The sequence below is a fragment of the Oryctolagus cuniculus genome, chromosome 12, assembly GCF_964237555.1.
Source record: "Oryctolagus cuniculus chromosome 12, mOryCun1.1, whole genome shotgun sequence".
Taxonomy (NCBI): Eukaryota; Metazoa; Chordata; class Mammalia; order Lagomorpha; family Leporidae; genus Oryctolagus; species Oryctolagus cuniculus.
This window is the reverse complement of record NC_091443.1, coordinates 76,364,596-76,391,315: the sequence shown is the minus strand read 5'-3', so window position 1 is coordinate 76,391,315 and position 26,720 is coordinate 76,364,596. Positions and strand designations below refer to the sequence as shown.

Genomic DNA, 26,720 nt, shown 5'->3' with positions numbered 1-26,720 from the left:
ATATGAGAGAATGTAAAAAGGATGTCACCCATGGGTAACCTGGTCATTGCAGAGCAGCTTGGAGCCAGGGGCATTTCAAGGAGAGGATGGTAGAAGCAGAGAAGGTCGAGGTGGAGAGGGGATGTAATGAGTATGGAGACTGATTTCTTTCCTCTTTGTGATGAACAGGCAAGAGAATCCATCAGGTTTTGTGGTGTTACACTTGCCACTGTGTAGAGTAGAGAAACAAACCCAGGGATACTTACATGCTTTATATTCTGGGCACAGGCCCCTCCTTCAAGTTTAATCTGATGGTACAGTACAGACTTGTAACTAGGAAGTTGGAAAGAATCATGATGCTTTGTCTCAATGAATTTGACTAAAGCCTCATAGGATGGAATCATCCAGTGTTTTGATGTTGTGATGTGCTTAATGCATAGTTTATCCATGTTGTAGAATGTGATAGTATTCCCTTCTTTTGTAAAGTTGTATATGTCTGCCTCATTTTGTTTATCCATGCATTTGTTGCTGTCCCCTTTTGGTGGTTGTGAATAATACTGCTATGTACATGAGTGTGTGAATATCTGTTCACATTTCTGCTTTCAATGGTTTGGGGCCTCTGCCCAGAAGTGGAATTGTTAGCATGTATATTAATTGTATTTTGAATTTTTTGAGGAGCCTTCACAGTGGCTGCACCCTCTATTTTACATCCACACCCACAGTGCCTAACAGTTGTAAAAAAAAAAATCTTCCTCACCCGTGCTTGTTAATTTTTGTGTTTTTGTTTTGTTTTGTTTTGTAGTTGATAGCTAGCTAGCCTGATGGGAGTGAAGTGACATGTTGTGGTTTTGGAGGGAGATACTCAGTTTGAGCTGGTTTGTACAGGATGCCCAGGAGTTGAAGGTGAGGCAGATTACAGGCAGAAGAACAATTGTGGGTAAAAGGTATGAGCATTTTGCCTTTGGGGCTCCAGTCAAAATGATTAAGTAGAGCTGGATGGCAGAGAGTAAATTAGAGGTGGTAGTCACACTTGGCAATGATGGAACAGCCCAGTGCAGCACCTGACATGCTCAGGGATGAAGATCTTTTTTTAACTAGAAGAAACTAACAAGAACATTCTAATTAAAAGCAGTGGTGATATTGAGGGCTTTGGAAGATGCTTTATTTGAGATGACATAGCACTATTAGAATTTCACTTGCTAGGAATGTAGGAGGAATATTTTGGGTGGCATGCAGAAATGAGCTCAAGGACTGGACTGTGGGTAAGGGGCTTCTTAGAGTAACTGAGTCACGAAAATCTTTGAGTATGAGAGGAATAGATGGCAGTGAGATGCAGAGGAGATAAAAACTGGCAGGATAAGCAGTAGGGGGAGTGCATAGAACTTAGACACCAACCATTTGTAGGGGAAAGGGAAAGGGACAGTCAAGGACTCCTTCCGTATCTGGAGTGCTGGCATCCTATATGGGCACCGGTTCAAGTCCCGGCTTGGGAAAGCAGTACAAGGTAGCCCAAGTGCTTGGGTTCCTGCACCTGTATGGGAGACCGGGAGGAAGCTCCTGGCTTCAGATCAGCAGAGCTCTGGCCATTGTGGCCAATTGGGGAGTGAACTAGTGGATGGAAGACCTCTCTCTCTCTCTCTCTGTCTCTTAGTCACTCTGTCTCTGTCTCTTTGTCTCTCCTTTTCTCTCTGTGTAACTCTGACTTTCAAATAAATAAATCTTTTTTAAAAAAAGTATTGGGACTTGGAATGAAGGTGATTCTACTCAACTGCAAATTCCTGTTTTGGTCCTCCTGGGGGATCTTCTAAAGAAAGGTTTATATCATGTGTTATATCATGAAATAATTTGTCATTGTTGATATGGCTGTGTAATCATCTATAGATATGTTTGTATAGGTCAGAAAAAAAGGAGTGGATATTAACTCTTTGGGGAAAAAAGAATTTTATCAGCCATAAGATTTTATAGCCATTCAAATGAGTTACTTAGTTTATTATCAACTCCTCCTCCATTTAAAAAATGTCTTTATACGTTTGCTGTTTTTAGGTTTTTCATATTTTGGTTTTACCAAATAATGATAAATATATCTCTTTCACACATGAGGTAATGAAAGAATTAATCCTTGGTGTGTCATTTTTTAAAAAAAATTCTCTTGCCAGAGAAAAATACTGGTATTTTAAATATACATTCAGTTAAAATGTTGTTTTTGATGTAGAAATGTTGTTTTTATTCTTTCTGAGGCAGGAAGTCAAATGAGTATTTAAAAGGACTTTATGTTTTTTTAAAGATTTATTTATTTGAAAGTCAAAGTTATACAGAGACAGGAAGAGACAGGGAATAAGATATCTTCTATCACTCTCCAAATGGCCGCAATGGCCAAGGCTGGGCCAGGCAGAAGCCAAGAGTTGGGCTCTTCCTCCCAGTCTCCCATGTGGGTACAGGGACCCAAGCACTTGGGCCATCTTCTGCTGCTTTCCCAGGCCTTAGCTGAGAGCTTAGGATCAGAAGTGGAGCAGACAGGACACGAACTGGCACCATATGGGATGCCAGTACCATAGGCAGAGGTTTAACCTACTACTCCACAGTGCCAGCCCCAAAAGACTTTATTTTTAAAAAGGAATTTTAGGTTTACAATAAAACTGAGTAGAAGATAATAGATAGTTCCCGTGTGCTTCTGCCCTCACCTCCTTCATCAATATCCCACACGAGAGTGGTGTATTTGTTGCAGTCAGTGAACCTATACACCATTATCACGCAGTCCATAGTTTATGTCAGAATTGGTTCATTCTGCATGTTGCAAACTTGGAGTTTTGACAAATGTATAATTTCATGTATCCACCATCATAGCATCTTATGGAATAGTTTCACTGCCCTGAAAGGCCTGTGTGTACCACCTACTTATCTCCCACTGCCCCCTAATGCATGACTGCCATGTATCTTTTTATCATCTCCATTGTCTTGCCTTTTGCAGAATATTATATATTTGGAATCATATGGCCGATAGCCTTTTCACATTGGCTTCCTTCGCATTGTGATTTGCATGGGAGGTTTCTTCATGTCTTCTCATGACTTAATAGCTCATTTTTTTTAGTATTGAGTAATATTTCATTGTATTCATGTTCTGTAATTTATTTCTCTGTCTACTGGAGGACATACTGATTATACCCATGTCTTGTCAATTATGGGTAAAGCTACTGTAAACATCTTTGTGCAGATTTTTGTGTAGACACAATTTTCTACTCATTTGGGCACATACTAATGACCACAGTTATTGGATTGTTTGGGAAGAGTATAGTTTTGCAAGAAACTGCCAAACTTTCTTCAAAAGTGGCATTTTGCATTCCCACAAGCGATTGATCAGAGTTTCTTTTGCTACTCTGTCTTTGCCAGTATTGTGTTTGTCAGTATTTTAGATTTTAGCCTTCCTAATAGATGATATCTATTAGTGATATCTGGTTGTTTTCATTTGTATTCCCTATGATATATAATGTGGAGTATCTGTTTTCTCTTGTAAAATTAATTAGTTAATTAAGTAATTTAAGATGCAGAGACAGAGAGGAGAGATTTGGTCTGCTGGTTCACTCCCCAAAATGCATTAACAGACAGGGTAGGATCAGGAGCATGGAGCCAAAGCCAGGACCATGGAACTCGGTCTGGGTCTCTCATATGGGTGGCAGACAACAAGTCATTCAGCTCAGTCAGATTCATCTGCTGCCCCCCACAGTATACATTCACAGGAAGCTGGCTTGGGAGTGCAGGAGCCTGAACTTGAACCAGGTATTCTGATATCTGATCCAGGCATCACAACTAGTAGCTTTAAAAATTAAAAAAGATTGCCGGCGCCGCGGCTCACTAGGCTAATCCTCCGCCTAGCGGCGCCGGCACACCAGGTTCTAGTCCCAGTCGGGGCGCCGGATTCTGTCCCGGTTGCCCCTCTTCCAGGCCAGCTCTCTGCTGTGGCCAGGGAGTGCGGTGGAGGACGGCCCAGGTGCTTGGGCCCTGCACCCCATGGGAGGCCAGGAAAAGCACCTGGCTCCTGGCTCCTGCCATCGGATCAGCGCGGTGCTCCGGCCGCAGCGCGCCTCCGCGGCGGCCATTGGAGGGTGAACCAACGGCAAAGGAAGACCTTTCTCTCTGTCTCTCTCTTTCACTGTCCCCACTCTGCCTGTCAAAAAAAAAAAAATTAAAAAAGATTGATTTATTCATTTGAGAGGCTGAGAGAGAGGGAGAGGTCTTCCATCAGCTGGTCTACTCCCCAAGTGGCCTCAATGGCTGGAGCTGGGTTGATCCAAAGCTAGGAGCCAGGTGATTCTTCCGGGTCTCCTATGTGGGTGCAGGGGCCCAAGGACTTGGGCCATCTTCTACTGCTTTCCTAGGTTACAACAGAGTAGGATTGGAAGGTGGAGCAGATGGGACTCAAACTGGCACCCATATGGGATGCCAGCACTGTAGGTGACGGCTTTACCTGCTATGCCACAGCACCAACTCCCACAAGTAGTATCTTAACCATTGTGCAAAACACCCACTGCTGGTATATCTTTTTAAATATTCATTTGTCTCCTGTGGGTCTTCTTTGAGATGTGTACTTTTGACTATTTTTTAATCATCTAAAAAAATCAGATTTTTTAACTCTTCAAATGTCTTCAACCATCAGGGCTGTGCCAGGCCAAAACCGGGAGTCCAACTCTCACTGTAGTCTTCGTAAGGATGGCAGGGACCCACCTACTTGAAACATCACTTACTGCCTCCCAGGGTGCACCTAAGCAGGAAACTGAGGTCAGAAGTGGAATTGGGGGACTTGCATTGTTGCATAATGGATAAAGTTGCAACCTGCAACACTGGTATCCCATATGGGTGCTGGTTCATGTCCCGACTGCTCCACTTCTGATCTAGCTCCCTGCTAGTGTGATTGGGAAAGCAGTGGAGTAAGGCCCAAGTGCTTGGGCCTATGCACCCAGGCGGGAGACCAGGAAGAAAGTCCTGGCTTCTGCCTGGCCCAGCCTCAGCTGTTGCAGCCATTTGGGGAGTGAATTGGTGGATGGGACATTCTCTCTCTCTCTCTCTCTCTCTCTCTCTCTCTCTCTCTCTCTCTCTCTCTCTCTCTCTCTTCTCCATCTTTCTCTAACTTTGACTTTCAAATAAATAAAATCTCTCTTTAAAAAGAAGTAGAGCCAGGACTTGAACCCAGGCACTCTGATATGGGGTGTGAGTGTCCTAAGCAGCATCTTAACTGCTGTGTCAAATGCCCACTTCTCTTTGTATATTTTTGATAATGCTCTTTTATTAGATAAATGTTTTGCAAATATTTCTCCCAGTTCATGGCTTTTCTAATATTTTTAAATATTTTTATATAACTGGGGAACGTGTTTATTGTAGAAACTTTAGGCAATATCTATAATTTAGAAAAATTCAAACATATAACATTCCCTATGTTATGAGCATTGATAGTTGGCCAAGGAGTAACAGAATCTCAGTGCTTTTTCTCCCAGCTTTATTTAGGTATATTGAGGTATAATTGACAAAAATAATTGGATATATTTAAGGTATACCTTGTGATGACTTGATAGATTCATTGAAAATGATCACCACCATCAAGCTGATTAACTTATCCATAGTTGCAAGTACATTGTTGTGCTGGGAACACATAAGATCTCAGCAAACTTCAAGTATACAGTGTTCTGTTATGAACTTTAGTTACCATGTTGATACAGTTCCCAAACTTACTTACCTTATTACTCAAAGTTGGTGCCCTTTGACTAACATCTCCCTAGTCTTCACTTACCCTTAGACCCTAGCAACTGCTTTCCATTCTCTAGTTCTGACTTTTGCTTTTTTTTTTTTTTAATTTATTTTTTGAAAGGCAGTGTTAGAGAGAGAGGGGTATTCAATCTACTGGTTTACTCCCCAAATGGCTTCAATGGCCAGGGCTGAACCAGACCAAAGCCAGGAGCCAGGAACTCCATCTAGGTCTCCCACATGGGTGGCAGAAGTGTAAATAGTTGGGCCATCTTCCGCAGCTTTCTCAGTCCATTAGCAGGGAGCTGGATCAGAAGTAGAACATCCAGGACACTAACTGGCACCCTTATGGGGTGCCAGCATTACAGAAGGCCACCATGCTGCCATCAACTTTGACTTGTATAGGTTCCACATGCAAGTAAGATAACAGAATATTTGCCTTTATATGACTGGATCATTTAATTTAGCATTATGTCTTCTAGGTTCATTCAAATTGTTAAAAATAGGCAGGATTTCTTTTATAATGGTCGAGCAACACCTCACTATGTGTGTGTGTATGGGTGTACAAATACATATCCCTATGCCATACATTCTTGATCCACTCATCCTCTGAAGAACACTTAGGTAATTCCTGTGTCTTGGCTATTGTGAATAATACTGCGAACAAGGAGCTTCAGCTACTTCTTTGTCATACTAATTTTATTTTTGGATAGATATACCATGGGATTGCAGAGCCAAATGCTAGTTCTATTTTAACTTTTTGCAGAACCTCCATTATGTTTTCCATAATGGCTGTACCAATTTACATTCCCAATGCCAAATAAGATACAAGTACTATAGTGGTTACACAAAGAGTAGTGTGCTCTCCTGTGTTGTTTTGTAAACTGACTATGAATGGTGAAATCTGCTCATTAATATGCTATCATTTGGGGGACATTTTGTACCTTACAAACATCAGCACTGACTTATTTGTGTTCAAAACTTAGGTGTTGTAAAACAGGTCTGACGATCTTCCAGGTTTTATGATGGATACAAAACCAAAGTCAACAAAAATTGTGTACAACACAGTTCCTTTACATAGAGGTTTAGTATTCTGTTGATTTTGAAATCCATATCCTAGTTTTCCTGAAACTTATACCCAGAAGAAAAAAAGCATAAATGAATTCCCTAATCAGCATTATAAATTCTATATAGTTTGATGTTTTTATTTTTCAGAGTTCATAGTTGCTCAAAAGCTTTATTCTCAATTTCAGATTTCAGCTAAAGAACTCCTGTTTGGTCATTCAGCTTCAGTCACGTGTTTGGCAAGGGCAAGAGACTTCTCTAAACAGCCCTATGTTGTCAGTGCTGCAGAAAATGGGTAGGTAAGTTGGGGAGCTTTGTGTGCTCTCCCTTTTTAAAAACTATGACGGGGTTGGGGGCGGTGCCATGGCTCACTTGGTTAATCCTCCACCTGCAGCGCCGGCATCCCATATGGGCACCAGGTTCTAGTCCCGGCTGCTCCTCTTCCAGGCCAGCTCTCTGCTGTGGCCCGGGAGGGCAGTGGAGGATGGCTCAAGTGCGTGGGCCCCTGCACCCGCATGGGAGAACAGGAAGAAGCACCTGGCTCCTGGCTTTGGATTGGTGCAGCTCCGGCCATAACGGCCCTTTGGGGGGTGAACCAACAGAAGGAAGACCTTTCTCTCTGTCTCTCTCGTTCACTGTCTGTAACTCTACCTGTCAAATAAAAAAAAAAATATGATGGGGTACAATCTGGGAGCAGAGGGAAACCTTTGTGAACCACAGGTTCATCTTAATATACATGAAGATTTATCATAGGCCATTGAGGAGATTGTGTGATGGCCATGAGGAATGTATTTAGCATTGGGACTTCCAGTCTAATACAATACTCTTTATTGTGGTGGGACTAAGATGAACATTTGTCAAGTACTTAGCAGAACTTGTGGTAGCCTTACTGTGTGAAAGATAGTGGAAAATGCAAAGTATAATAGAATTGGAAATAAAAAGTAGAGGGCCTTAAATTGCTTCATGCAGAAATTCTGTTTTTTTTTGTTTGTTTGTTTGGTTTTTTTTTTACAGGCACAGTGGATAGTGAGAGAGAGAGAGAGAGAGAGAGAGAGAGAGAGAAAGGTCTTCTTTTTGCCGTTGGTTCACCTTCCAATGGCCGCTGTGGCCGGCGCACCGCACTGATCCAAAGCCAGGAGCCAGGTGCTTCTCCTGGTCTCCCATGGGGTGCAGGGCCCAAGCACTTGGACCATCCTCCACTGCCCTCCCGGGCCACAGCAGAGAGCTAGCCTGGAAGAGGGGCAACCGGGACAGAATCCGGCGCCCTGACCGGGACTAGAACCCAGTGTGCCGGCGCCACTAGGTGGAGGATTAACCTATTGAGCTGCAGCGCCGGCCGACTCTGGGTTCTTAAAGCCATTAAATCATTCAAAACATTCAGTAGTTACAATCTTGTACCTTTGTCTGATGCTATCATAAAACTCAGGAGAGAACTCAATTTTCTTTCTTTTTTTTTTCAGAAATCTTTTATTTAATGCATATAAATTTCATAAGTACATCTTTAGGAATACAGTGATTCTTCCCACCATACCCACCTCCCACCCCCACTCCTTCCCCTTTGCCTCCTCCTTCTCCCATTCCCAGTCCCATTCTCCACTAATATTCGTTTTTAATGAATTTTGTTCTGAACACAGAGCAACTCTATACTAGGTAAATATTTCAACTATTTGCATACATGCACACACTAAATATAAAAAACTTTATATAAATATAAAAACCAGGATACTGTTGAACAGAATTTTACAGTTGAATCTCATAGTACAACTCATTTAGGACAGAGGTCCTGCATGGGAAGTTAGTGCACAATGACTCCTGCTGTTAATTTAACAATTATCACTCTTATGTATGATGTCAGTGACCACCCGAGGCTCTTGACATGAGTTGCAAGAAGACTCGGTTTTCATTTGAAGGTTGGGAGTGAGAAGGGAATGGAACATATCCTATGATTTGGGTATAGTTTCATAGAAGCAAGGCTTGTTCCAGTGAAATAGGACATAGCTATAGGAAAAAGCCCCACTGACAGAAGAGCTACTAAGAACTAGACTCTGTTGATGAGTTATTTTCCACAGTATACTCTGGAATGCAGAATCAATTCAGCATGCTCTTGGGAATGAGGCATTGGGTTACTGGCTGAAATAAGAGAACTTCCTGCTTTGGTTTTAACCAAGAGAGAAAGTCTATGCCTCTGATTTACAAGAACCAAAAGAACAATAAGGAATCAAATGTCCAAGCTGTATAAACAAAATGCTAGTAGAGGTACCTGTTCTAATAGCTTATAGTAAAGCAATAACTTACTGTTAGTGAGAACTACAAAGAAGTCTGAAGTGATGTGGCTTGGTACATTCTTTAACATTCACACATAAAGGTTGCTACAAAGCCTTCCTGTAACACATGCCAAGATAGTTATTATCATTCTAGAGCATTTGTGAAATTTTTTTTTCTGGTACAACTTGGAAACTTGGGAAAAATGTAGGTAAATGATAAGTTGATATGAAAAGTTAGTGATTTCCCACTTGAGGTTTTTGTCCACTGTGGTCTAGGTCCAAAAAAGAAAGGTTAATAAATGGGCTCCAGAGGATAGATGACTTCAGCTCTGTGAAGCCTGTGTTATGTTTGTCAAAGAATGCAAGGGGTCTGGGTTAGTCTGAGTAGTCATCGTACTTTGTCAGGACAGTTTGAGTTTTCTAAAACTCTGTTCTTCAGTATCCACAAAAGCTCATCCTGCATCTCTAAGATATTTGTAGACAGTGCTTGTATACTGGTGACCATGTACTTATTAAATCCTACCTTAATCCACTAAAAGTTGTTATCCTTAGTAGGCTTGCCTCATTCTGCCTCAAACAGCTGTGATTTTTTTAGCTTCAATAAGTCCTAGCAAGTGACTGTTCTTAGAATGCCTCCAAGAAAATCGGAGGGGGACCCAGAGTTGCTTCATACATTTCCAAAGTATGATTTCATTTACAGGAATGTATCCTCAGGAATTCTGGAATCTCTGTGAATTCAGGATAATGAGAAAAACAAACAAACAAACAAACAAAACAAAACACCCAACAGCATCTAGAGACCTGATGCTGAAGCAAAGAGAAATATCCTGAAAGGAACCAGGAAGAAAGCACACATCATTTACAAAGGAATGTTAGTTAAGCTGAGAGCTTACTTTCCCACATTGAAGTGAAGACTAGAAAATAGTAAGCAGCATCAGAAACTGGAGTGAAAATAATAGTCAACTTACACTTACATGCCCAACAAAAAATCCTTGAAAAATTATAACAAAATAAGAAAGTATAAGACAAGTACTGTAAGTGCTCTCAACCCACAGACCTTCTATAAAGAGAAAAATTTTAAATGTATTTACCAGAATAATGCTTTCAGGAGGGAGACCTGCGATGGAAGATAGAATGTCAGAGCCAGCATTTTTAGAAAATTTTCAATGAATATTATGGGGCAGTGTTTGGCCTGGTGGTTGACACTGTGTCCCAGATCAGTGCCTGAATTGGATTTTTGCTTTAAGTTCAAGTTTCATGCCCACTGCACCCCTGGGAAGCAGCAGGTGATGGCTCAAGTGGTTTGGACCCTGTTACCTGCGTGGGAGATGTGGATTTCATTCCTGGGTGATGCCTTTGGCCTGGCACAACCCTGGCTGTGGCAGACATTTGGGGAGTGAACCAGTGGGTGGAAGCTCTTGTCTCTGTCCCACCTGTTTCTCTTTCTCTCTGCATCTCAAACAAATGAACAACCGTGAACTATAAAAGAAAGTCTTTATAATACACTTCCCATACACGTACACATACTCCTAGTCAGCATTAGTGTATAATTGTGCAATGCTCATACTCCACCTGCCTAGTGTTTCAGAGGCAGATAAAAGTGTTCATTAACTTTACATTTTACATTATATGCACATGTCAACATTTCCAGGGCTTCTGCTACAAGGAAAAAAAAAATAAAAGTAACAAAAATAGAGTATATAACTCTGATCTAAAAAAGAGTAAAGAGTTGTTTAATTCAAAAAAAGTCAAAGAAAAAGTAAGACAAATAGCACAAAATAAGATAGTGAAACCAACCTGAATAAAATGCTAATATCATTTACATACTAGGACTAAGTCCTCCAGTTATATTGTCAGAAAAATTAAAACACTATAAAGTTAAAAGGAGGGAAAAGGATTTGTAAGATGAATACTAATCATGATAAGGTTAATATAGCTGTATTCATATTTATATAAATAAGTTAATAAAACTTTAAGGCAGGCAGACTTGGCTGATAGAAAGGATTACTGCCCATTAATAAAGAATTGTATTCACCAGCAATAGCTAAGGCCAGAAAGGCAAGACACCACGCAGACTCAGAGGTCTGTGGCACCGCGCTCCTCACACATGGGTGTTCAGCAGAATCACCTGCAAAGCTTGTTTAAGCAGAGATCTGGAGCCTCACTCCTGGCATCACAGATCCGGAAGGCCACGCTGGGGTCTAAACTTCGTTTCTAATACACTCCGAGACAATGCTGATACACTCTTCCAGAAACCGCATTGGGAGTGGCAAATACAACACCTGCGGGCTAAATGAAAATGGAAAAACTTTGGAAATTGTTAAATTTGCTTTTTCATAATTGAATGTGCTTTAATCTATAGACAAACTTTGGAGCATTATTTAAAAATAAAAATAATAGGCATTTTAGTAGTTAATTTCATGTCTTGTTAAGAATGTAACTTGTGTCAATGTAACTGTCTAACTATACATCTATCTATCTGTCTATCCACCCATCCATCCATCCGTCCGTCCGTCCAAAAGGCAGTGAGAGGGATACAGAGAGCTCCCATCTGTTGGTTTCTTCCTCAAGTGCCCACAATGACTGGGAGTGGGCCAAAGCCAATTCTAGGAGCTGGAAACTCAATCTAGATCTTCTATGTGGGTGCAGGAACTTGAGCCACCACTGCGGCCTCCCAAGGTTTGCATAAGCAGGAAGATGGAGTCAGGAACCCCAGATCCAGGTGTTGAACGTTTGGATATGGACTACAGACTCGCAACTTAACCACTAGGCCAAATGCCCACCATCGGTGCTGTTTTAAAACTGTAGACTTCACTTTAAAATATAGTTGATAACAGAAGGGTTAATTTTTGGTTTATGATATTTTTGTATTGTAGAACTAGAGTTGAAAACCATAAGTGTATACTCAAATCCCTCATAGAGACAAAATTTTATATTGTTGGTTGCTTAAGGTTCACTTTCTTTACCTTTGAGATTTGTTTGCCCTCAGGATGTATTACTAGTTTTTACCTTGAAGATATCGTATTTCAGTTTTTGTGCTTTCTCTCTAATTTTTTACTACACACACACATACACACACACCCTGCTATTATAGTCATATGCCTTTTCAGGTTAACCGAAATCCTGTTCAGCATAAGGTCGTCTATAAATAGAGGAAAGTACTCTATTTTGTTTCTGTATCTAGAACACGGTTTCCCCACCTGTGTTCTAACAGTACTTGGAGTTGGATGACTCTGTTGCCAGGGATGGCTCTGTGCTTTGTGGCATGGTCGGGAGCATCCCCAGCTTCTCACCACTAGATGCCAGTAGTGTGTTCTTCATGGTGACAACCAAAGCTCTCTCTGGACACTGCTGAATGTCCCTGGGCTGTGCGGAGAGGGAACAAAAATCACTCTCGCTTAAGAAACAATGATTTAGAAGATTGAGTTTCTAGTATTTAGTGAGGAAAAAATAAAACTTCGCAAATTATGAAACACAAACAGTACCGAATACTACTTCGTGTTATTCACCCATGTCTTTTTGGTTCTTTATGGCAATGTTTCCCTTAATTCTTGTAAACCTTTCATTTTTTTTTTCCTTTGGAAGATTTAATTTATGTGTTGAAACTCTCAGAACTAAAGAGTATCACCCAGCATTTCTGAAACAGTCATGATAGTTTTTGTGAACAAAAATCATACAGATTTAGACTATCCTACACGGTATATTTTGTAAGTAGGTTTTATAAATGCATCTATGTCTTTTTGTATTTTATTTTTTAATTTTTTTGACAGGTAGAGTGGACAGTGAGAGAGAGAGAGAGAAAGGTCTTCCTTTTGCCATTGGTTCACCCTCCAATGGCCGCTGTGGCTGGTGCGCTGCGGCCGGCACATCGCGCTGATCCGAAGGCGGAAGCCAGGTGCTTCTCCTGGTCTCCCATGGGGTGCAGGGCCCAAGCACTTGGGCCATCCTCCACTGTTCTCCCGGGCCACAGCAGAGAGCTGGCCTGGAAGAGGGGCAACCGGGACAGAATCCGGCGTCCTGACTGGGACTAGAACCCGGTGTGCCGGCGCTGCAGGTGGAGGATTAGCCTATTGAGCCGTGGTGCCGGCCCCTATGTCTTTTTAATATACGTGTTTCCAAGTAGGAGTTTTCTAAACCACGAGCATTTTTAAAATATTAAGTGGCAAGGATGATTTCAGGAAGACAAGAAACCAAGCAAATCACTGCTAGACCAGATGCAGCCTCTTGGTGGCACTGTTTGTTTTCTCAAAAATGTATCTAGAAGAGGAAGCACTTGATCCATTATACTTTTCAGAATACGTAGTTTAAGTTCAGTGAAATAAGCCATTTTCAAGAGCACGCAGTTTCCATGAAAAGGTTGTTGTACTGTCATTTTAATGGGCTGTGATAGCTGTTTCTCCACTGTTTGCTGTAGGCTAGGTTGGCCCTAAAGTGAGGTTTGCAGGCTGGTGGCAGGGTGTAATTACCCAAACAAAAAGACACAGATACAGTATGTCAACCCTGCTAATGACTACAACATTTTCTTGCCCAGTAATCTGTAACAAAAATCCACACAAACGATCAGGTTGCACTTAAGTGCAGCACTAAAGAAGAACTTGTTCTCACAAAAATTATTCCAGCCAATTGAGTGGAAATGACAGAGAATAATACCAAGTTATCTCTGCTAGGGAGATGTGTGTTTGGAATGTCACCAAGGGACAGTGCGTGGAGAAGGCCACACTTCCTTACAGGCACACTGCCATCTGTGTAAGTACCCTCGCTTCCTTCAGAATATTTCTGGATCCTCAACCGCCTTTAGGCCATCTGCCGTATACACATTTAAAGACATATCTTTGGATACCACTCTTTTCTAGAATGTTCACTTGACGCGAGAGTAGGATATCATCAGTAATCATCTCCTCTGACTTTTTTCTATCTCAAAAGGTAATATTCAAGCAGATTTTTTCTGATTGTTTCATTTCTGTATCTCTATAACAGAGATGTTGGAAAGACAATTTTGATATTTTCCCTAGAGGCACTCACAAAATACACATCCTTGTAAAGATTCAATTTTAATGATATGCTATTTTATAAAGCACAGGTTTCCCCTCATTTCCAGTTTTCACCTATTTCTTTGTTGGATATGTTATTACTTTAGGAATTGCTTATTTATGAACAGAGAATAAGATGCATAGCCATTATCTTTATAATCACTTCACAATATTTAAAACAGATTTTGACTTTGGGCAGATGAACCCCAAGCACATGTAAGGTAGTTGCATGATTTCAGTGGTGCTGACAGTGTTTTACACGTGTGTGTGTGTGTGTGTGTGTGTGTGTGTTGCATCGCTTTTAGTGCCAATGCTTTGTATTTCAACATTCACAAACTCTGTTATGTACTTTTAGGACCCAAATCTTGCACCGTGAGAGAGAAGCTCCTTAATGGCAGATTGTCTCACTTGATATTTTTTAAAATGCCATTGCCAAAATTGCCAAAACTTATTTGCTGCAACTATTCATGTGCTTTTCAAATACTTTTTGTTTCTGTTTAGCACATAGCAGTGTTCCAGGATAGGAAACCTGGTTTTTGTTGTTATTTGGTTCTAAATACTGAAAGAAAAATAGTGTCCTTGAGCATGTTGCATTACTTGGAATAACATTTTGCTTTTCAAAATATCTCCCTTTCTTTAGAAAAGTGACAAATATAAATGAGATTAAAAGGCAACATTAACACTTCAGGGGTATGAAATAATAGAAATTTTTGTTACTAGTTAATTCAATATCTTAATTGAACAGATGCTAAAACTGAGATCCAGGGAGGTCTTCAACATTGCCCAAATTATGTTGGTAGTCATAATTAAACTTTTGTTTTTAATTCCATTTACATAGTATTACCACTGCTCATTCCGGATGACAGGAGAAGGTTGGCTTCTGTGTTGTGGAGAGTATCAAGATATCCTTGTAATTGATGCCAAAACATTGTCTGTTGTTCATACTTTTACATCATCTCAATCTCCAGATTGGGTCACCTGCATGTGCATTGTTCACTCCATGAGAATCCAAGGTAATAATTGGGTATTGTGTAACACTGAGATTGCGTATAAAAAGCTCGACCTTTGAATTATTTAATTACTGGATAAGTGTTAAAAATGATTCTTTACATTTACTTCTTCGTGGGAATAGCTCTGTCAGTGAGATTGAGCAAAGCCAGGAGCACTTAAACCAGTGGTTCCAGGTATCGGAAAGTCAACAAGAGGTTATGGAGTAGTGGAAAGAGGAGAATTTGTGTCTCCATGCCCCAGATCTGTTTGGTACATTTTACATGTGACAGGCAGGTTTTCGTTATGTATTAGAAGAGCTCTTAGAATTTTCACCCTGTTGTACCTTCTGAATGTTGTCGTGAGGAGAATTCAGTTTCTGCAATATGACTATGACACAGGACTCTTTACTTCTGAAAAAAAAAAAAAAAGCTGCCTCTTTACTTCTGAAATAGGAAGGTTTGATACCACCAACATGAAGATGGGCAATGTGGTTTTGAATTTTAAAGGTCCTTATACATGTGGTGATCACTTTGAAATCTTAAAACAAATGGGGTTTTCACATCATATTCCCAAAGTTGAATTTTCCACCTACACAGCCCTGCACAATCATTAATTATGAAATGAATCGCATATATGTGCCTGTAGCCTCCCATCATACCAGTGGGCAGCTCACCTGTGATCTTTGTTTTTCTGCAGAAGATTCCCTCCTGGTGGTGTCAGTAACTGGGGAGCTCAAGGTGTGGGACCTCTCCTCATCTATCAACAGCATTCAGGTTGGCACGGGAATTTTACTCATTTTTCTCTAGTTTCAAGCATAATTATTGAAAAATTTAAATTGTGACGACATTGCATGTTTACAGTTAAATGCTTAAGTAGAAAGGTGTATAAATTTTACTTTGATTTACTTCCTCTCATCCGTCTTCCCAAAGGTGGACATTGGAACACTTAGAATATATCCTTCCAACCCTTTCTGTACACATGTACGGCATACACACACACACACACACACACACACACATACACACACACAGAGAGAGAGAGAGAGAGAGAGAGAGAGAGAGAGAGAGAATTATGTTTTTAAGTAAAAACAGTCATAGAAGATCCCTGGGTCCCTTCCAGTAGAAGCCGCCTTCCTTCTGGGTCAGTGTGACCAGTGGCGGAGAGCTGATTATGAACCACCAAGGGTCCCATCCCCTGGGAGTTCAGGACATTCGCCTGCTTCCTGGCATCAGACTGTAAGTCGAGGTGACACACAGAAAACAGCAATAGCGTCAGTGTGCTGGTGATGAAATTGAGAGGCTGCCCATGGAGCTCGGGGGTCTCCTTAGGAATTCCTGGGTTGAGGAAGCCAGCGAATTATGTTGGGTTGATGAGCTCAAGAAATTCAAGCCCAATAGTATCAGAAAGACCTGAAAATGTACATACCTTCTGTCTTCTCTGTCATCTATTGTGTGTTCTCAAAGCACTTGGTTCCTTTTTTGTTTTAATTTCAGCTATTAATATCCTGAAGGATTTTAAAAATACTTTATATTTGATTGTATCTTTCTACCATGTCTATAATTCAGTAATATACCCTTATATTTACTTTGTGGGCATCCAGCATAGCTCCCCAAATGCTTAGTAAATGAAGAATCCAGGTGAATTTCCTGCTTACACTGTTGCAAAGCAACTTTAAAAACACTCAGGAGTTTACCCAGATATTTTCCAATTTCGAATGTTGATTTACCTCAGGTGTATGTGGAGCAGGTCTCTTCGTAGTCCTAAATAAGTTATTTATTATTAATAAATCTTAATTAATGCTAAAATGTTTTCTTTCCTTTTGAAGGAAAAGCAAGATGTTTATGAAAAAGAATCCAAGTTTCTTGACTCCTTGAACTGTCAGACAATACGATTTTGCACATATACGGAGAGACTTCTGCTGGTGGTGTTTTCTAAATGTTGGAAGGTATAATAAAATAACAAATATTGATATTCAAGTATAATTTTTTCTAGTTCAGTATAATTCTGATAAAAATATGATTTAAATATGAGAACTTTTTATAACATGGAATGACTTATCTATTAGGTTGGTATGTTTTCAATTCCCTAAGTTTAGCTGCTTTGCTTCCTGTTACATGTGTAGTTTAAAAGCCTAATTTCATTAGTAACAAACCATAGTAATGATAATGAGCATTTATCTCTAAATTATTTTCTATAATTTGTACCTGCACGTTTAAATGAAAATGAAAACTGGTACTTGTCACCTGCATGTGACAAGTAGATTTTTGTAGATTTTTTTGTAGATTTTTTTTTCTGTTTCTTCACTGAATTTGTTTCTAAGGAATACACATTCTTTTCCTGTGGGTATATAAACTGATGTTTCTAAGAAGAAAGCAAGCCAAGTTGACATCACTTTTTTTAATATTTCTTAAAGTTCGTTTATTACTAACCACACATTGTCTTTCTTATATGGTGATAATGTTTTTGAACCACAATTTAAAATACATGGTTAAACAAAGAACTTCGGCTATTTAAGATTTTTATGCATAATAAATTTTCAAATATTAAACTTAAGCTACACATACAAGAATTTTTATGAACTTATATTTTGAACTTTTTGAACTTTTGATTTTTTTTTGTTCAGTGAGCATATCTGGAATGAAACAACAAGATAAACATTATCTACCAAAATGTACTTTCGAATGAATGTTGAAGAACAAATGTTAGTAATATGGTGTGCTCTTCTGCATTATTACCACCATCTAAGAAGTCTTAATAAGCCTGCTTTATCTTCTACTTCAGAGAAGGATTCAACGGTTAGCTTTCTTTAATGGGTGTCAATCTTGTATTTTAGGTTTATGATTATTGTGATTTTTCCCTTCTCTGGACTGAAATTAGTAGAAACGGGCAGTGCTTTGCCGGCGGAGAGGTGCTGGCTGCTCACAGAATCCTCATCTGGACAGAAGATGGTCACAGTTACATCTATCAGCTGCTGAACAGGTGGGCTCAGATGGGAGCGGCATACAAAACATTCAGGTAGAAAATGAACTTTGGGAGGTTTATTATGGAAAAATCCTTGCATGCTGCCCGTGATCAAAAACCAGAACAAAACAACTTTGGCACTAGAAGATTTACTCTGGGCTTGGTAGGCTTCAGCCTTTGTGCAAAACAGCAGGGGATGAAGGAATGAGATTAACCATGTATAACTTGTACAGCTGGTGCTGGGTTTTCAAAAAGTCACTTGTAATTATTAACCCAACAATTTCTAACTAGAGTTTAGAAACTTGAATGGTACCATCCGGCTTTTCCAAGTGGGAGGGGGAAAACACGAATAAAGAACCCCAAAGTTCTAAACTTCGTTTTTTTATTTTTGCCATTCAGTGGGCTTTCAAAAAGCATATACCCTGCTGATGGAGGAGTGCTTAAAGAGACCATTTATCCTCATTTACTGTGCTCTACTTCTGTGGAGGGGAATAAGGTAATGCAAGAAAAGAGTGCCTGCCCCAGAGCTGTTTCCCTGTTTCTTAGATAAGCGTTGCTTTGTCTGTAAAAGTGTAGCCTTGAGAAAATTAAATGGAGGCACCACATCAAGTTGTTAACAGGGAAATCGAGTTTAACTGATAATGTCTACTGAAGAGAAAACTTGGTCTTTAAAAAAATCTCTTATTTTTGTCTAGTTAAATGATGCACGTTTGTCATAAAAATCACTAATGTGAGAAAAACAAAGGAAGGATAAAAATGCCACATGTCACAACCATAAATATTCACTGTGAAGTTGTTTTAGCTTGGTTTTTTTATATTGAGTTATTTTAAGGGGAACATTTTCAAGTGTTTAAAAAATTTGCAAGAACTGTAAAATGATTACCCATAGACTCTGCCTAGCTTCACCAGTCATCAGCTTTTTCCCACATTGATTTACTCCCTCCGTCTCTCTCCCTCTCTCTTTACTTTTTTCCACTAGCCCTTTTGATATGTAATCGTATACAACACTGTTAACATCTTGATATATCTGCTCTAATTTTGAAACTTATGAAATGGGTTATATTCTGCCTTTTCTTACCCATAAGTTGCGATCATTCTCACATGTTAGCCATTCTTATGAATAAATCTCCTTGTTAAAACAAATATCTTAATTTCTGGCAGAATGTTAACGTGATTATGAACTTGTGACTTGACTGGATTATACTTTGACATTCAGAAATTTGGAGATTTAAGTCCCCATTTTATTCGAGCAGTGTTCCTAAGAGTGATTTTTAAAACTTTTTGATTTAGTCATCAGTTAATCATCCAAAAAGTATTTCATGGAGAGGAAAAGAGTTTTCAATTACTGATGTGTCAACCAAGGAAGCATACTGCTCTTTACAGAATGATGGTTTGCTTAATTAGGCAGCTGGTAGAAATCCTATAGTTTAGTGATTGTCCCTTTAATGTAGCTGAGAGGTTTTGTTGCAAAAACTTGATTAAGAAGCTGTCAGCAAAAACTTAGAACCCCAAGTGCCACTAGGGCCTAGGCAGACTTCAGAGAGTTGGCATGCATCTAGGGCTATTTTATAATAGTTTGTGGACATGAATAGAGACTTGCTTTGCTGTTGATCACAAAACCAGTACTGTGAGTTATTTTAAAAGGAACTGCTCTTTCCTGCTTTTTTACCTCCAGAATGCATTTTTCCAATGCACACTTTGCCCTAAAAGCCACATATACAAGCCTTAAGGAGCTTCTTGTCCATTGCAGGTATCAATGCTGTGTGTAACCACTTAAAAGCAAAAACGCGTCTTACAGGGAAACTACCTTGCTTTGTTTGTCCAGGTGTCAACACACACATTTGTGGGTCTTCTGCCAATGATTGTTGAGACGGCCATCATTGTTTCTGTACCTGACAAGTGTAAAGTGCCTTGAAGTCAGTGAGGCCTGGACAGAATAACCTGAAACTTGAAAGAAAATGATCTACCCATCCATAGATCCTAACTGAATAAATTAAAGTCAGACATCATTCTGCTTAGTCAAACCTCTACTCTAGTCACTAAATAAAAGGCATATCCGTTTTTCTTACTTGTACATCTAGCAGATAATGAAGGCATTGTGTGTGGTGGGGAGGTAAATTTTATAGATACAATGAGCCTAGAAAGTATATTCTTAAGCATATGGTATAGACCCAGTTAATTTTTTTGGAGTGATATTATAGAATTACATGTCAAGGATTGACAGTAACGTATTCCAAGTTAATCTTTGTAATTCCCATGAATGTGTTGCGGATGGAGTTGTGGCAGCAAGAACAGGGACTCAGCCTTCTTTCTAGTAGCTTCCTGAGGATATCCCTGGCTTCAAATCATAGGTGTTGATTGCTGAGGCCTGTGGCAGGGGCCCTGTCAAGGACTGTTGAAATGAGAAAGTGGACTTCCTGGCATCTCAGCTAAGGAGTCTGGCTGCAGTGCCCACATGGGAGTAGCTGGGAGCAAAACAGCCTGATTGTTGCTAAGGAATCTGGGTGCATGGACCAAGAGTAATGAGAATGATGGTGATGATAGAGAGCTCTTATTATTGCTATTAGCAAATGTAATAAATAATTATAAAAATTATGTAAATAAATTAGGTAAAGTATTAAAATAATAAAACACATACACCATCTCACTTATTTGGGTTGTCATCAAGAAACTATTTTGAAATTGCTGTTCAGAGAAATCAGTTGCCAAGATTTTAGCCCTAAAATCTGATAATGACTTTTTGGTGTGAGTTTCTCAACAAAAAGATACAAATGGTTAATATTTATTGAGTAACAATTGGGGATATGAAACAGTGTTAATTAAATTGCTTTTTAAATAGAGTTGTATGTGGGAAAGCCAGGAGTTGAAACCAGTCTGAGATTTCCCTCCTCCTGACTGTATTGTATTACCCTTAGAGAACAGGTACTCCCTGTGATGAGTACTGGGTGCTGTGATGAAAACTCAGAACTCACATGAAAAGGTTCTACAAAGGGGGGTTTAGGTGTATAGGCAAACTTCAGAAAGAACTACTGGGGAGAAGGAAAACCAAGTGGTTAAGGAGTGGGAGTGACCGTGAGGAGCTCTATAGAAGATGAGGCAGAGAGGATTACTGAGGGGGCCTTGATTGTAGGGACAGAACACAGAGTTAGGTGAGGAGATGCGTTGCTACCAATTTGAGTTGGTAACAAGTGGAGCTTTGTTTTCAATCAAAATAACAAGGAAGTTGGAACAATAATTTCAAGATACCCAGAAGGTTGGGAGAGTTTGAATCACCAGTTTAACCACCATTTCTAACACCTATAAAAATCATGGCTGTGAGATCTGTAAGACACCAAAGCACCCTCTGAATCTGTCTGTCTGTCTGTCTATCTAACTGTCTATATATCTACCTACCTGTCTGCCTGCCTGCCTGCCTGCCTACACACCCACCCACCTTCCTGTCCATCCATCCATCCATCTAGATAACTACTTTACTGGAACTGTTTTCTGCAACGCTCTTGCTTCTTAGGACTATGGATAATTACATACAAGCATCTTGGTCATAATAGCCTTGGATTTGTTTTGCTTCCTTATCTCCATAACATGGATAATTACAATAGTTACTTCATAGTTTTGTTGTAAGGATTAAATGTAGAAATATTTTGACCCTTAGTATTCCCTAAAGATTTGTTATAGAGTTTTCCTCTAATAAATCTAAATCTGGTAAAGCATGTATTTTTTGACTAGGAACCATCACTTTCTTGACTTCCTTAATTCCAAGGCCAGCAGTTAGCTTTCTTTTCAGAATGCCTTTCATTGTACAACAAAAGAGACTTCTGCTTTTGTTTTTCTAATGACTTAATCATTTTGATCTCTTGTGTCTAACTTCTATTTACAAGTCTGTCCAAAGAACAGCTGCACTGCAAAGATATACTGGGGAGGTACTAGACCTATTTGCCAGTGAATGCAGGATTTTAATAGCTCTGGTGCCTGATATTCATGTATTTGCATAAGCAAAATTATAATATATATATACTTTATTTTTTGATAAATTATTTTTCTTTGCAAATTTTTTAAAAATTCTCATTGCATTTGAAAGGCAGAGGGACAGAGATCCTCCATGCACTGACTCATTTCCCAAATACTGGACCAGTCCAAAGGCAGGAGCCAGGAACTTAGTCTAGGTCTTCCATGTAGGTAGGAGAGATAGAAGTACTTCCATCACCTGCTGCCTCCCAGGGTGTACATTAGCAGGAAGCTGGAATATTATATACATCTCTCTCTATATATATATATGTATATATATGTATTATATATATACATATGTACACATGTATGTATAATTTACAGATCATTTTTTTTAATCACGAGAAATTTGAAGTAATCTTAAATCTAAAAAATGGTCAACAGAAAGTGGAAAGCATATTAACACAAAATTACTACATAGATAGCTATTAGTTTTTGCAGTTGTAACTGACAAATGGAAATAAAAGGATGATAAAGAAATTGGGCTTTCTTAGTGGACAGTATTATCAAGGTAGGGGCTCCTGAGTCAGAATTCCTAGACCCAAAGCCCATTGTTGTTTCTATCGCCTTAGATAAATCCATCTCTTCACTCCCAGTTTCCTTGTCTGTAAAATTAAGACAGTAACAGGATTATTATGATGTATATTTAACCAAGTGTGTGTGTGCCATACATATGCAGAACGTAGTTGGTATACATTAGCTACTCTGACCAACTCTCTTAAGGCGGTGAATTTGCTTCATGTTTTGTAAGTAATTTTTGTCCAGAGTTACAGATTACTTAATTTAGTTTCCTTGAAAATTTTGAGAGTGGGAAATAAAAAGATGAGCTCAGCTTTGAAGTGGTCTTCCTCCATTTAAAACAGTATCCATCTCTCTGCCGTCAGAGTGTTTCCTGCATAAAAGCTCACTTTTTGTTTTGAAACAGAGCCGTCCCTCTGTTATGGGCTACATGAACGAAAGGAAAGAGCCATTTTATAAAGTACTCTTCTCTGGAGAAATGTCGGGGCGAATTACACTGTGGCACATTCCCGATGTTCCTATTTCCAAGTCTGATGGTTCCCCTGGAGGTAACACTGTTTCCATTTCTAGTCACATGTCTTCTGAGTACTAATTTGCAATTAACTCACTGTTTGCCTAAACTGAGCAGCAGTGGAGCTACACACAAGGAAGTTTTTTCTTATGCCCCTAGGTACTAGATGCCCTGGTAAAAGCATGCATAAGCGTGAAGCCTGTATATTTTATGCAACAATACTATCAGCATTTTTCAAATTAACACAACAAGGGGTGAATACTGTTAATATAAATGTGGAAAAAGCTATTACACCACATTTGTAGTTTTGAAGGGATGGTGCCTTGATATTATTTTCCATATCTGTGAAGAATTGAGAAACAAAATTTTCCTTTTTGTGTGTTTTCCTTTTAGAGATCCCAATCACTGCCACCTGGACCCTTCAAGATAATTTTGATAAGCATCATGCTGTATCACAAAGTATCATTGACCATTTCTCTGAGGTTAAAGATGGGGCCGGAACTGCTGTAGTCACTTCATCAGAATATGTTCCAAGTCTTGATAAGCTAATATGTGGCTGTGAAGATGGGACAATTTTCATCACCCATGCTTTGAGTGCTGCCAAAGCAGGACTTCTAGAAGGCGGTTCTTTATTAAAAGGTCATTGCATTTTATTTGACCCTATTTATTGTAACCTACTGCACTAAAGTAGGTTCAGAGGCTTAAAGAATTGGCTGGTTTCACTGATAAATTTGTACATATTTTTATATTAGAGTAAGTCATACATGTAAGATATGTCAAAACCCTATGGGAAATATATACAGTAAGTTTCTTTCCTCACTTGATCTTCCAGTGCTAACGCTAAGGAAAAAAACCTACCGATAAGAATTTTTATACTACACATGAAATTGTCTATGTATATACAAACTCGTATTAGCATAGCAGTCTACATTTTTTAAATTATATTAGACAAACAGATGTTTATTATACACACTTTAATAAAATGCCCTTAAATTGTTTCCTTAAAAATGTTTAATTTATTCGAAAATCAGAATTTCAGAGAGGGAGAGACAGGGAGAGGGAGAGAGAGAGGTCTTCCATCTGCTGGTTCTCTCCCCAACTGACTGCAACGGCCAGAGCTGGGCCGATCTGAAGCCAGGAGCCAGAAACTTCTTCTAGGTCTCCCATGCAGGTGTGGGGGTTTAAGGACATGACCATCTTCTACTGCTTTCCCAGGCCATAGCAGAGAGCTGGGTTGGAAGTGGAGTAAACCGGGTCTCAAACCGGCACCCGTATGGGATGCCGGCACTGCAGGCAGCAGCTTTACCTGCTATGCCACAGAGCCAGCCCCCATGTTGTCTTTACATTCTGTTTTTCCACAAACTTTATGAAGTATCTTTGGAAAACACAAGATTGCGCAGGAGAAATTTCTTCCATCTGTCAGTTCACTCTGATAGCCACGACAGCCAGAGCTGGGCCAGACTGAAGCCAGGAGTTTCATCTGGGTCTCTCACATGGATGGCAAGGGCCCAAACACTTAGACCAGCTTCCTCTGCTTTTCCCAGGCCCTTAGCAGGGAGCTGGATTGGAAGTAGAGCAGCCGGGACATGAACTGACACCCATGTGGGATGCCAACATTGTGGGTGATGGCTTTTCCTGCTATTCCACAATGCCACCCCTTTAAGCAAACCTGTTTTTTTTTTTTAATTTATTTTTATTTATTCAAAAACCAGAGTTACCGAGAGAGGGAGAGACAGAGAGAGAAAGAGATCTATCTGCTGGGTCACTCTTCAAATGGCTGCAACAGCCAGGACTGCGCCAGGCCAAAGCCTGGAGTCAGAAAAAAATTTTTTTAAGATTTATTTATTTATTTGAAAGAGTTACACAGAGAGAGGAGAGGTAGAGGGAGAGAGGGAGAGGAAGAGAGAGAGGGAGGGAGGGAGGAGAGGCAGAGAGAGAGGAGAGGAGAGGAGAGGCAGAGAGAGAGTCCAGGGCATTAACCTGCTGTGCCACAGTGCCAGCCCCAGGCCAAAGCCTGGAGTCAGGATTTTTTTTTTTTATTTGACAGGTAGAGTTATAGACAGTAAGAGAGAGAGAGACAGAGAGAAAGGTCTTCTTTCCATTGGTTACTCCCCAAATGGCCACCATAGCCAACGCTGTACAGATCTGAAGCCAGGAGCCAGGTGCTTCTTCCTTGTCTCCCAAGCCGGTGCAGGGCCCAAGCACTTGGGCCATCCTCCACTGCTTTCCCGGGCCACAGCAAAGAGCTGGACTGGAAGAGGAGCAACCAGGACTAGAACCGGCACCCATATGGGATGCAATCGCTGCAGGCAGAGGATTAACGAAGTGAGCCATGGCGTTGGCCCAGGAAATTTTTTGAGGTCTACCACATGGGTGCAGGGTCTCAAGCACTTGGGCCATCTGCTGCTGCTTTCCCAGGTGCATTAACAGGAAGCTGTACAGGAAGTGGAGCAGCGAGGACTCAAACTGGTGACCACATGGGATGCCAGTGTCACAGGCACCGGATTAACCTGCTATGCCCCAACACTGGCCCCTTTAACAAACCTTAATAAAATATTTTGGAGTTAATTCTTTATTAATGTAAATGATAAATAAGAATCACAATTAAAAATATGAATTGGTATTTAGGTTTTCTAATCTTTAACTGCTATGGACATTGCAGAATTGATTATCTTTGGACATATATAGAAGTATATATGTGTTATGAGCTCCCAGCAGTCAAATTTCTGAACAGGCATTTGTTTATTTTTTTTTTTAATTTTGAAAATTTATCTGAAATGTTCCATAAGGAACTTATATCACTCTACACACATGTGTCCACAGGCAACCTATAAAAATGCCTTTTTCCCTAAACCGTTGCCAACTGTATGTGCTCTTAGACTTTTTAGTCCTTGCCAGTCAGGAAAAAATGGCATTTTCCCATTTTAATTTCCTTGTTAATGAATATGTGTATTAAACATCTGTCTGTGTTTGAGTTGCAGAAGACCATTATGCAGAACGTTGCCTTAAGTAAAGGAAGGAAATAAAAGATGTGATTGAAATTTAGGATATGTAGAAAAAAATATGTATACCACTTTTTAAAATTTTATGAATCGTTCAGGCACGTAAGATCCTTAAGAGTAAACATTAAATCTCAATTTAAAAAAAATTTTCTGTTGACTATCATAATTCTCACGCTTGATTTGGCTACTTCTTTAATGTACCTGACTTGTCACTCGGTGATTGAGTGAAGGGAGGGAGTAAATTGATGGAACTGAGGAGAGGTAATGTACTGGGATATGGCTAAATGGTTGCTGTTAAAAGTTAGTGAAAAATCTAAGACCTTAGCTTTTTTTTTAAGCAAAGACTGATTTATCTTAGTATTCAGAGAACAAGCAGAAAACTACATGTGATGGGTAACATCTGAGTTAACATTTATTTTGGTTTGCTAAGGGATATGATGTGAGAATATTCCTGATGGATTCATAATAATGATTCTTTGAAATTCACTTTATTTTTTTTTAGGATTATTTATTTATTTATTTGAAAGGCAGAGGCAGAGAGAAAGGTCTTCCATCCACTCACTAACTGCCCAAATGGCTGCAGTGGCTGGAGCTGGGCCTATCCAAAGCCAGGAGCTTCTTCTGGGTCTCCCACACGGGTTCAGGGACCCAAGGACTTGGG

At 39.8% G+C, this 26,720-nt stretch overlaps 1 protein-coding gene across 3 annotated transcripts in view; it reads left to right on the top strand.

Moving 5' to 3' along the window:
- Positions 1-26,720, top strand: part of WDR72 (WD repeat domain 72) — a 243,332-nt gene that overhangs the window by 34,781 nt on the left and 181,831 nt on the right. For 2 of the 3 annotated variants that reach the window (XR_011380912.1, XM_008268981.4), the window contains exons 3-11: positions 6,966-7,072; positions 13,709-13,787; positions 14,910-15,084; positions 15,758-15,834; positions 16,887-17,006; positions 17,895-18,040; positions 18,422-18,518; positions 22,953-23,094; positions 23,451-23,696. Coding sequence is in view for 2 of the 3 variants with exons in the window: in XM_008268981.4 (XP_008267203.3) it covers positions 6,966-7,072; positions 13,709-13,787; positions 14,910-15,084; positions 15,758-15,834; positions 16,887-17,006; positions 17,895-18,040; positions 18,422-18,518; positions 22,953-23,094; positions 23,451-23,696 (1,189 nt within the window). In the remaining variant the exon portion in view is untranslated. The remainder of the gene's footprint in view (positions 1-6,965; positions 7,073-13,708; positions 13,788-14,909; positions 15,085-15,757; positions 15,835-16,886; positions 17,007-17,894; positions 18,041-18,421; positions 18,519-22,952; positions 23,095-23,450; positions 23,697-26,720) is intronic. The other variant, XM_051822363.2, reaches the window with a different exon arrangement.